Consider the following 12,937-nt stretch of genomic DNA (forward strand, 5'->3'; position numbering starts at 1 on the left):
TATAAGGATACAGTTCACTCATTAAAGACTTAATGAGCTATTGTACAACTTGCTGAGTGTAGATGCTGAGGAAGCGAGTGATTAGTGAAACATGTTAATCCTTAAATGCCAGAAATCAGATCACGTATCTGATATCGAAGATCGTTGTTTCAGTATGTAATTTTTGCTCATTTTAAATACGGGAAAAAATAAATAAATTAAAAAAATTTGTATTTTATCCTTTGTGTGATTTCTCAGTGGCAAAGTTTAAAGTCCCAATTTCTCACCTTTGCACCCCCTCCCTTTTCTTCTGGGCGATTTTACCTCTTTAGTTCTTTAAAGGATGGTGTCCACTGAGAAATACAGCATTTCCACTTAATTCTATAAAGACTGCTATGGGTTACTGAACTTCAGTACAAATCTTTTCCAGCCTAGTTTTTATGTAAATAAATGGGAAATCAATGCATCTGTTGTAAGGTAGCTTTGTATAGTGTAATCATTTTAAAGTGACACAAAACTTGTTTTAAAAAAATAAAAATATATATATTTTTAGGCATGTATTCTCAACTCAAAAACGTCCTCTCAGCTGCCTTTAAACTCCTTTTTTTGGGTTGTGTGATCTGACCTCCTGTCAGAGGGTGGTTACGTTTGTTCTCTATGGTCCCACTGTATTTAGGAACTTAGCCACCCTTGCTTTCTCACTCTTAGAATGGACTTGGGACTACAGGATTTGAAGAGCGCATAGAGCAACGCACAAGACCGCAACTAATGTGCGCTGCTCATTTTCAACAAACAGAAGTGAGGGGGGAATGAAGAGGTTTCGGAGCTCACAGGGGACTATACAAGGCGGCAGAAAAGCAAAGTAAAAAAGAATTAAAAATACATTACAGGGCCATTGAGTGGTGAATTTGCATGAATTATATTTGGAGAATAAGAACTTTGTTTGTCATTGTAAAGTCTGTGCACCAGAGCCAAGAAGGAAGACTCCTGTCTAGCAGTCTGAACGTTAATACTTTCTCACTGCAATTAAGCAATTAACAGTATAAAAGGGAACCAGTCAGTTTTTTTGTTTTTTTTTTCTACCCCAGAACAAAGTTTTCGATTTACCTTACCTTAATATTTACATCTGCACCATTACAGACCAAAAGCTCCAGACACAACGCTCCATGTGTTGAAGCAGCAGCAAAGTGGAGAGGAGAAAAACCCCGCTCATTCACTTGGTTCACATTAGCGCCACAATCTAGGAGTTCATTCACAACCACATCTTGACCATTGTAGCAGGCAACATGAAGAGGTGTGTTTCCATAAGCATTTGATTCATTCATCTGAAGAGGAAAATCGGGAGAAAAAAGTTTAACGTGCACCAAGTCCAATATTGTCTTTAAAAGACTATGTTCAGCAATAATTATTATTATAAACCGGACTTGCTATACACCATATAAAAGTCAACTATTATTAGAGTATAAATAGAAGGCAACATTCGCCAATACACAACTTATGAGAAAAATAGCCATAAAGTTCTACTCTATTCTTTTTCTAATCAAGTACAATCCTAAGTAGAAAGGTGTACCTGTAATCTGAAGTTCAACCCCCTCCCTCCTTTCCATGCAGCTTTCTGGGACACATCATCGGTCCCAGAAGACTGAGGGACTGTTCGCAATATGCAGTGCGCCTTGCGCTTGCGCAGTGGGAAGCCAGCTATAAGGCCAGTTTTCCTTAAAGATGCTGGCACCTGGCCGATTGAGGAATTGGCTTGGATGAGCACAGTGCTGGATGCCTAAGACAGGTAAGTGTCCTTATATTAAAAGTCAGCAGCTACAGTATTCATAGCTGCTGACATATTTTGCTGAAAGACTGGAGCTCCTCTTTAATGTGAAATGTATGACAGGTGAATAGATCAGTTTTGCACATTTCTAGCCAACTTATCCTTTTATGGATTGGCACAAGTCTCCTCTGCATAACCAAGTTGTACTGTCAGAACACAGCTTCAAGGCTAACGAAAAGGCAGTTCCGAGTGCTCCAATCGCCTTGGGAACCCATTAAAGCAATGGAGTACTGCCACGGCCATGGAGATTCTGACACAGGAGGAACAAATGATCACTGGATGCAGTGTTTTCATTTTCTTTATAAAAAAACAGCCTCAAAATTTTTGAGCACTCTTAATGCATAATAATGTTTATATGAATTCTAACAATACGCAAACATATTTCAGAAAAATAATATTTTCTTCTCTCTAATGAAAAAGGCGTGGAAACACTTCTTGCCTTCCACTTACATCAACTCCTAGATCCAAAAGATACTTGACAACACTGATCATCCCACTTGAGGCCGCGGCATGGAGTGGTGTATAAGATTTCTTGTCTTTGCACATTACTTCTGCTCCATGAGTCACAAGCAATTTAACAACTTCAATATGACCTGACAAATAAAGCAAATGGGTTTAGGTTTTTCTCTGCTGTGCTAGAAAACCACAGAACATTCAAAATCTTAAGAAACTGCAATCAGCATAAAGATACGACAGAACAGATAGACTTACCCATGTATGCTGCCCAATGTATCGCCCGCCTGTCTTTCTTATCAAATGCATTGATGTTGGCACCTCGTGATAAAAGTAAACTGACCATCTAAAATATAAAAATACAAATTTTAAATAGGCTTAAAATTTATCAAGGTACTCTTTAAAACCAAACCAAAACACGGTAAATGTGCTGGTGCAATAAGGTGCCTTTATTTAAAAGGCTGCCCAACACACTTTGCAGAAAGAAAAAAAACAAAAAAAACAAAACAAAACAAAAAAAAAAAAAACAAAACAGAAAAAAAAAAAAACCACTACTTTTGAGCTGTCACAAAACAGGAATACTTTCTCCAGTGACCACCATCTAAAGTCTAGGTGGTGGTCGAGCAAGCTTCAGCTTGTGTAGGAGCAGCGTAAGCACCAACTATTCAGCAAGCTTTTGCAAAGAATTTGTGAAGCTTTCAGCAAGCTTTCTTGAAGCCTTTGGAGTATATTTCTAAATGTGCAACCAAACCGGGATAACCGCCTATGTTATATTTGTTACATGTTCACATTTACATAACCTAACCTTAAAAAAAAAAAATATTAAGATTTTTTTCTACAGCTTAGGTTTCATGCACACGAGACACCGGTGCAAACTCTGCTGAACACGTTTTTAAAAGCTGAAACTGGTGTTTATAAACGCCCGTTTTGCCGCTTGCGTCTAGAAGCGTTTAGTTAAGATAACAAAGACCCTCCCCAAGCTCAGAAAGCATGATAAATTTTAACTGCTACAGAGCAGAGAATGACATTTTGCGACCCGACTTTGGGGCCCCGTATCTCGGGGCCACTTGGTGCTAGGAACCCCAACTTTGGATGTGTTTGCACACCAAATTTGGGGTTCCTGGCACCAAGTGGCCCTGAGATACTGGGCCCCAAATTCGGGTCGCAAAATGTGTGGAAAAACGAGGTTAAACACAACTGCCTAAAAACGCCAAAAAACGAGACTGTGTACATGGACACATAGGATAACATTGAATGAGTTCAGGGGCAGTTGAAAAAATTGTCCAACTGCCTCTGAACGCGCGTTTAACAGCGTCTTGTGTGCATGAGGCCTTACCTGTAAAATCCTTTTCTTGGAGTACATCACGGAACACAGAGCAGCCATAATAACTGGGTTATACACCACCTACTGGTAAATGGACACTGGCAAATCAAACAAGAAGTCCTCCTCTATATATCCCCTCCTACACAGGAAGTACCTCAGTTTTGTAGCAAGCAATAAACTTCCCAGACAAGAGGGGAGGAATCTGTGTCCCGTGATGTACTCCAAGAAAAGGATTTTACAGGTAAGCTGTAGAAAAAAAAAATCCTAATTTCTTTATGGTACATCACGGGACACAGAGCAGCCATAATAACCAACTGGGACATCTCCAAGCAATGTTTGAGGGGAGGGAACCCATTATGATCAAAGAAACACCATCAGAACAGGATCTATAATGCTGCCTGCAGTACACTGCGTCCAAATGCAACATCCTCCCGAGTCCTAACATTCATTTGATAAAACCTAGTGAATATATGCACTGAAGACCAAGTAGCAGCTTTGCAAATTGAAGGCATCGATGCTTGATGATGAACTGCCCATGAAGCACTCACTCTTCTGGTAGAGTGTGCCCTTACTGGAAAAGGCAGGACCTTACCCCTTAAACCATACGCCTGAACAATCACTAGTTGAATCCATTGTGAAAAAGTTGACAGATGCTGCCTGTCCCTTCTTGGGACCTTCTGGCAATATAAACAGAACGTCAGTCTTCCGCATCTGAGCAGACATCTTCAGACTGCCACTATTACTGTTTGTAATACACTGAGTCCAAGGCAGTCTCCTCCATGTTCTTGATGTCCACCTGGTAAAAACTCAGTGGATGTATAAGCTAAAAGACCAAATAGTGGTCATGCACCTCTGGACCACTGACACCTGATGGCGGATGGCCCAAGATACTCCCACACACCTGGTAGAAAATCTCTTCCCAGAAAAAAATGCGATTTTGCCCCTTAAAACCATAGGCATGCTTGGTAAACTGGCAGATACACTGCTAAACATTCAACCTGGATACCACCTGCCCTTCCTGGGCTCCTCTGGTTGCACAAATCAGGATTCCTGACCTGTGCCAGCAACTCAAATAGACCCTGAGCGTCTGAACTACCTCTAGAGTAAGTACCGATCTTTCTCCTCCTGACTGTGGATAAGGAGAAAAATAAAGAGGCAAGACTGTCCTGATTCAAGTGAATACTAGAAACCACTCTAGGCAATAGAGATGGATTAGGACGCAACATCAACTTATGCAAGAACAAGAACGGCTCCTTGCATGAAAGAGCCACCTGCTCTGACATTCTACTTAGTGAAGGGATAGCAACAAAAGAAGCCATCTTCTGAGATAAGGGACTAACAGTTTTCCAATTGGTTCAAACAATGGTCTCTGCAAAGACAGCAAAGAGCGAATCCCAGTCCCAAGGACACAAGAGTGGCCTGACATGTGGGACTACCTACGCTACAAGCTGTAGGAAGTATGAAACAAGGAGTGAGAAACAATGGCCTCTGGAAAAAATGGATAGGAATGAACTAGAACCCTTAAAATGGTACTTCAGGCCAATATCCTTTCCCCTACTGATTGGAAAGAAAAGAAAAATTTCCCACTCATATTCCTGTGGGTGCCACTTCCTGGCTTCCCCCAGGAAAAAAATATTTCCAAGTCCTGTAATCGAGGTTCCCTGAAACCAGCTTCCAGGGGCTCAGTGTGGAGATACAGGACTCAAGTCCATTAGGTCCCGCTGGCCTAGGAGTGTTCAAGGAGCAACTCCCGCAAGCCTCGCTAAGTCAGCATATCAAGCCCTCCTGGGCTAATGCAGCTAACACTATTATTAGCGTTACCACCTCCCGGATTCTTCACAAAAGATGTGGGAGAAGTCAAAACAGAGGTAAAGCATCAAATAAGGGAGAACTAGTCCAAGGTGTTAAAGGTGCATTTGCCCCTATTGTCGGTGGGACTTTTGTCCCAGTCACAACCTGTTCCCACTTTTTGTAGAACTTGGAATCTAGTAGATCCACCTGCAAAGTTCCCCTTGCCATTATTCTATACCTGGAATATGTACTAGCGATAATGGTATCATTAACTGTTAGCGCAAAGAACAGTGTAACTGAGATGAAAATTAGTAGTAATAAAGAGACAGCACTTATTGTACTGTCTCAGACAGCATGTGGTTCACCTTCCTGAGCCCCATGACTCCTGGTGGTCGATTATATATAATCAACCACCAGGAGTCATGGGGCTCAGGAAGGTGAACCAAATTCTGTCTGGAGACAGTACAATAAGTGCTGTCTATCAAAATATATATATATATATATATATATATATATATATATATATATATATATATATATATATATATATATATATATATATATATATATATATATATATATATACGCAGAGGCATTTCCGGATTACACCTACAACTGGATCCCAACATCCAGAGTAAGGAGTACTGGCCAAAAAATCCAAGATATTGATGGATAGCATTTTCTCCTATGGAGACCAAGTCCACTGAACTATAGCCACCTTTAAACCAACTGGAGAAGCTGGCATCAGTGGTTATCTTCCCATCCATTCTCCAGATTTCGAACCATCAATCTTAGCTCTGCAATACCCCGGTAGCAGAGCCCTCTGGTGCCTGGAACTTCATGTTTCAGAGAGAAAGATCCTCTACCAAAGACCTGCAGTAGGACTGTACATAGGGAATGTGCCTTGACCTAGATACAACGTATCAAAGAAATGCAGAAATGTATCAAAGGAAATTCTGGAACAGACTGCTTCCTGAACAAAGATCGAGGTAAACTGAGATTGGCACATCTGCGTTTTCAGCAAGTCCAGTACTGGGAGCTTGGTGAACCCTTGGTGCTGTGGCCAGCCCGAGGAGCAGAGTCACAAAAAAAAAAAAAAAAAAAAGAAGACGACTTTGCACTGCAATTTGCATAAAGACTCTTGACAAGCCTGGAAAAAACAGCACATGAAGGTATGTGTCATTGATGACTATGGACCCCGAAATCTACCTCTCGCAGAGGTCAACACTAAATGGACAGAGTTTTTTAATAAGCCCATACCATCTGCTCCAAAAGTCAAATGCAAGCAAAAGACTGATGACTCTGTGGCAGATCTCGAAGGCGAAAAAGAGGCGTACCTACCCCTCAAGCTTTTGCTGGCCAAAGATGGAGCGCGAAAAAAAAAAAAAAAAACACCTCAGGAGACTGCCCTAAGATCTTTTGGCCTGAGATACTCTCAAAAACACAGCAACCTCAGATGCCTCCATTACACAGGTGGAGAAAAGCTTACGGCATCTGGTATTCCCGGGCAGTCTCGCCTCTATATACTAATCAGGTTTGATCCTGCTTAGGCTTCAATCAACAGATCAGGCATGATCAAGGTGATGCGGCTGAAGTCCATCTGATGAAAAATGAATGCATCAGGAAAATACTGCAATGCCAAACCCCACGGTGGCTCAGATGTATCTGACACCACCAGATCATTGAACCTGAGAGCGGTGCACCTGCCTCCCCTGGCTGCCTCTCCTTTCTGGAACCACCTAACTGGTATAACCGGTAAAAAATGTAGCAACTATATTAGCCAACCTAATACACAGTCCTCCAAGGATGCAGGCCTAAAACAATGTTGGTTTACTGCTATGCAAACCCTTACACATGTAAGTATGTAGGTACCCAAGTATGCAAACATGCAGGTATACAAGTATTCTTGTCATTCATGCATTTATGTATGTACTCTCAGGCAAACAAGCACACATGCACGTACTCCCAGGCAAACAAGCACACATGCACGTAATCCCAGGCAAACAAGCACACATGTATACAGCTTAATGTAAATAAGCACATATGTATGCAGTTTCATGTAAATAAGCATGTACGTATGTAGTACAAATGAAAACATGACAGTATGTGTTTAAGCAGTATGCATTTATGGAAGCATGCATATATGGAAGCATGTGAGCATGTGCTTATGCAACTGTGTGATTAGGCAAAGCACTTATTCAATACGTGCCCCTGGAAACATGCATTTATGCAACCTATATTACGCAACACGTCTCTATGCAAACATGTATAAACATGCATATTTATGCCATCTTTATGCAATCATGTAAACCCATGTATATTTATGCAAACATAAACATGTATCTTTGTGCAACCATGCATCTTTATGCCAACATGTGCAACCATGCATCTTTATGCCAACATGTGCAACCATGCATCTTTATGCCAACATGTGCAACCATGCATCTTTATGCCAACATGTATAACCATGCATCTTTATGCCAACATGTATAACCATGCATCTTTATGCCAACATGTATAACCATGTATAGTTATGCGATTATATAAAAACCATGCATCTTTAGCCACCGTGCATTTCAGCTAGTTTGCAAGCATGCACATGCTTAACTGCAGTTGGCCCCATGCCCGTCTTCGGTCCAGCCTGCAGGGGGGCTGCGTTCCGGGGCGGAGCACCGTTGGCACCGAAGGGGCTGGAGAGGCGGGCGGATCCGGGGGCCACCCATGCTCATGTTTTTCCAAACATTTATTTAAACATGCATTTAAGCAACAAGTTTGCAAGCATGTATACTATGCTGCACCTGCCTTCCAAGCAGTCAACACCACTTTAAAGTGAACTGCTATCCATTCAGGAGTGTATTGACTTACAGTTGTACAGTTCCCCCAGATAAACAGTAAATATGCAGCATATAATTATGACTTGTCTGCCAAACAGTTTGCCCATACTAAGTACTCACACATTGTTAGTATCCATGGGCTGCTGTTATGTCTCCAGAGTCCCTGCTAAGCACATGGCCATGGCTGCCCTTCCACTTCCTGCCTATATGAAAATAGGCCATACTGAGCGAACCAGCGCCCTCTAGTGGCTGGAGGAGAAACAGCAGCCCACACGACTAAAGTACACAGCATGATTAAAAGAGCACACTGCCCCCAATAGCCACCAGGAGAACAGTCACATTTTTTTTTTCTTTTTAAAAGAGAAACTGCAAAAACACAGACTTACCACTCCTGCTGCAGGACTCTGAACATAAAAACAGGAGTCCAATCTTCACCCATCACGGCGAGCTTTGTCATAAAAGACCTTCAGAGACTGGGTCCCCCTTAATCTGGGGTCCACTAACCTGGACCTGTATAGCACCCTGCCAGAAAGCACCTTGGTCAGAAAAAACACTGCACAGGGTTCCATTAAGCAGAGTCCAGTGCAATAAGGCTGCATTACAGGCAAAACCTTGAGAAATCTTCTCTCCTTCCAATGAGGCTCGGGTACCATCCATTTTGGCCGATAGCTTTTTCAAATGGATCCGATTGAAGTCCATGATTCTTAATAGAACCGTCCAGACCTCAGAGTATGTTCCAAGAGCACATGTCACATCAGTGACCATCCACCTAACAGACACTGGCAAAAAAACTGAGGTACTTCTTGTTTGATTGATTTACCAGTGTCCATTCATCAGTAGGTGGCATATAACCCAGTTAGTATGGCTGCTCTGTGTCCCGTGATGTACGATAAAGATAGAAATTGCTCGCTATTTTAGATGCTCTTTTCTCATAGTTCCGTGAGTACTCAGTTTTGTAGCAAGAAACTAAAATAAACCAAGAAATAGAAGGAAGGTCCGCCTGTGTCCTGTTCTCTAAGATGTGGGCAAGTCCAAAATCCTCTCATCTTAAAAGTAGAATTATAGGCAAAATTTTTTTTTCCCCCATTTCAGATTGCGTAAGGGAGGGTTATGACCCCGTCAGATTTTTTTTTCACCATCTGTGTCCCATAGCCAAACAGGAAGTGAGAGTAAATCCCTACAAATTAAGGGAATTCCCTGGGGACCCCCGGGTCACCATAACTAGCTTCCCCTTTGTTCCCCTCTTTCTTTTCGAGGGAAAAACCCAAAATTTGGGATTTTCTTTTACTTTCACTTTCAATGATGATGGTAAACAGGACAAATAAAGACAGTGAATCACCTAACGTGAACACTGGCAGCAATAAAAACTGACAGGTGTTCTAATCCACCTCCACTATCCAAAACAAAAAAAAACAAAAAATTGAAAACCCAACATTTTGCCTTTAGTTATACTATAACACAGGCAAAGTATTCACAGACCCTGGGATGCCCCTAAGTAATGACTGAGAAGGGTGGAAACTAGGCTAACAGAACTGTGCCAAAAGGACCAATAAGGGACACAGAGCCAACCTCAGAGTGCTGCTGCAAGAGCAGCCGAAAAGCTGCATCTGCAGGGGACCGACTGCCACCTGGTAAAACTTTGAGAACGTATGAGCAGAGAACCAGATGTTAGCCTTACACAGCGTTTCAGAGGCCTGGTGCAAAAAAAGTCCAGGAAATGCCCACAGTCCTGGTGAAATGGTACGTAAAAGTGCAGTAGGAGATTTGTCTTTGAGGGTGACAGCTCTAGCAATCAGATTTCTTATCCATCCTGCGATGGACTTTGAAGCAGGGTGTCTCTTGCGAGATCCTGAAAACAGGACAAAAAAGTAATCCATCTTTATGATCTAAGCTGTAGCTTTGAGGTACACTCTAAATGGCTCTGAGTAGTTAATACAAGAGTGAGGATTTCTCCATGAAGGAGAAGTGGTCCATCACTGTAAGACACTAGAACAAAACTGAAAAAAAAAAAAATCACAGAATGGGGTAGGGTTATAGGGGGAGGTGTCCAGGGTGCATGTCCACCAAAGCTTTCCATCATCTAAAGGTACTGGCCAATAACCCAGTGTGCCCAGCTTATGGTAGCAGTGCCTTAAGCTGAGCACACACACTAATAATTATTTTGCTTCGTTAAACTAGCGGGCTAAACTAAAAAAAACAAAAAACAAAAAAAAAAAAAAAAAAACAAAACTAAACAGGTTCCTGCATCCACCCAAGCCACTGGCTGCAGACCACTGATCGAAGAAGGCCGAGCAGAACCATTCAACAGAAGCCGATGTAATAATCAGTTTGCGTCGGACAGGGAAGTCCACAGAGAACCATAATTGGCCTGTTCCTGCTCAACTGCCCGAATATCAATCTGTATGAACCAAAGCTTTAGATTTTTCACTGCAAATACACAACTAGGAGGATGAAGGCACATTCACATGCTAGAAAGTGCAAGGTTATTTTTCTGGAGGAATTCAAGACACAAAAAAAAAAAAAAAAAAAAATTTCAGTGGGCAGCCAAGGCACAATTAAAGTGGTTGGGAAGGCTGAAAGTTTTTTACCTTCATGCATAGAATGCAAAAACTTTCAGAATGGACACGGAGCGGGGATCCGAAGAGACTTGCTATGAGGGCACTCTGAAGGGGGGAGGAGGCAGGAGTGGAGAGCAGGAGGACCTGAGAAGAGGAGAATTGGGGATGTTCTGTGCAAAACCACACAGAGCAGGCAAGTATAAACATTTTTTATTTTCACTTTTAGAATCACTAACATTTCTAGATGTTTCCTGTAACACAGCAAATTTTTACTTTTTTGATTTCAGTCCCAGTTTAAGTGAAAGGCTGCAGGGCAAACTTACATTTGTCACTTATATACTATAATAGCAGTCCTTTCTCCCATTAATGTGGACGGTTCTACGTTCAATTTAATAATTCAGGTAAACTTTACAGCAACGAGACAACATGATGATAAATACAGGTTTCCCACACAGGTTAGAATTCGCACAACAAAAAACTGCAATGTGAAAAAAACGGTCAGATTTACTTTACAAGCAAATGTAACATGCTTACATATTTAGAAACTCAGGATTTTAAAAAGGCTGACTAACGTTTTTTCAGCGAGACAGAAGACAGCTGTGAAGCATCATACCCTACAGCAAATATATCTTTATCTCTGATAAGACTCCAGAAACTTTCAGCAAGTTATTTTTAAAATGTCAACAACAATTTCTATTCCAGATTTTACATTTAGGGGACTTGCACATGGCTGTACAGTACTGCACCCGACACCTTGTGACCCTCAAAAGCCCCAGCTGCAGGGTAATTTATATCCGATTGACATGTACTGCAGAATAGGCTGCAAATATATGCACATAATAGCTGGCACCCATGCTTTCATTTGCGCACGTATTTTTTTAAAACTTAAAAAATGTTATGGCTAGTTGCCACCTGAATTTCGTTAGTCCAAGGCAGTGAGAATAGGAGAATGCCAATCAGTTCAAAAACTTCATGGGAAGTCTGGACTTCTCACAACCATGCCTCTTGGACCATTTTCATTCCTAGGACATTCAGGTTTGCAAGAGAACTGAGTTGAGGACTTGGCTTTTGAAGTGAAGGTCTGGGACAGGTGCTTTTACCACCCGTGACTTTCTTGATAAAAGGTGTCTAGTGACTTGCCAAAGAGTCAAGCTCCAGCAAAAGGAATACTTTCTAAGCATTCCTCGCAGACCAAGTCCACAACCAGAGGGTCCAATAAACCTGTATAGACATGAAAACCAGGCAAGAACTTTGGTGTAGGGAGTCCAAACTCCATGCAGTAGTGCAAGGCTACTGGGAGGAGCTCCAAGTTGTGGAGTACTGTGAAACCTGTCAGTTCGATCCAGGGTTGCATGCCATGCGCTTGGTCCAGACTGCCAGAGTTTAGCAAAACAGTCAGTGTCCAACGCTGCAACTGTTGGTGTTATCTGAGTATAAAAAGTTTTAAGGAGGGTCTCTTATTTCTAGTCCACTGGTCTCCAAACTGTGGCCCTTTGGTTGCCTTTATCCGGACCTTGGGGCATTATACCCCCCATCATCAGCAAGCATGGGACACCATTCCTCCCCCTGACCCCAGCGATGGGGCACTATTCCTCCCCCTGACCCCAGCGATGGGGCACTATTCCTCCCCCTGACCCCAGCGATGGGGCACTATTCCTCCCCCTGACCCCAGCGATGGGGCACTATTCCTCCCCCTGACCCCAGCGATGGGGCACTATTCCTCCCCCTGACCCCAGCGATGGGGCACTATTCCTCCCCCTGACCCCAGCGATGGGGCACTATTCCTCCCCCTGACCCCAGCGATGGGGCACTATTCCTCCCCCTGACCCCAGCGATGGGGCACTATTCCTCCCACTGACCCCAGCGATGGGGCACTATTCCTCCCACTGACCCCAGCGATGGGGCACTATTCCCCCCCCACTGACCCCAGCGATGGGGCACTATTCCTCCCACTGACCCCAGCGATGGGGCACTATTCCCCCCCCACTGACACAAACGATGGGGCACTATTCCCCCCCCCCCACTGACACAAACGATGGGGCACTATTATTCCCCCCAAATACCAATGATGGGGCATGGTTTACTCCCACTGTCGCCAGGACATTTTCTTCTACCACTGACCAGTCTGGTCCTCTTTAAGTTTGAAGGACTGTAAACTGGCCCTTTGTTTATA

At 42.7% G+C, this 12,937-nt stretch overlaps 1 protein-coding gene across 2 annotated transcripts in view; it reads right to left on the reverse strand.

Annotated features, from left to right (window-relative positions):
* The window catches only part of ANKRD28 (ankyrin repeat domain 28), a 227,536-nt gene that overhangs the window by 84,018 nt on the left and 130,581 nt on the right, over nucleotides 1–12,937 (reverse strand). For both annotated transcript variants that reach the window (XM_073630192.1, XM_073630191.1), the window contains exons 6-8: nucleotides 2,516–2,603; nucleotides 2,255–2,397; nucleotides 1,092–1,304 (exon numbers count right to left, since the gene is read on the reverse strand). In XM_073630192.1, the coding sequence (XP_073486293.1) occupies nucleotides 1,092–1,304; nucleotides 2,255–2,397; nucleotides 2,516–2,603 (444 nt within the window). The remainder of the gene's footprint in view (nucleotides 1–1,091; nucleotides 1,305–2,254; nucleotides 2,398–2,515; nucleotides 2,604–12,937) is intronic.

This window comes from Aquarana catesbeiana, linkage group LG05, assembly GCF_042186555.1.
Source record: "Aquarana catesbeiana isolate 2022-GZ linkage group LG05, ASM4218655v1, whole genome shotgun sequence".
NCBI lineage: Eukaryota > Metazoa > Chordata > Amphibia > Anura > Ranidae > Aquarana > Aquarana catesbeiana.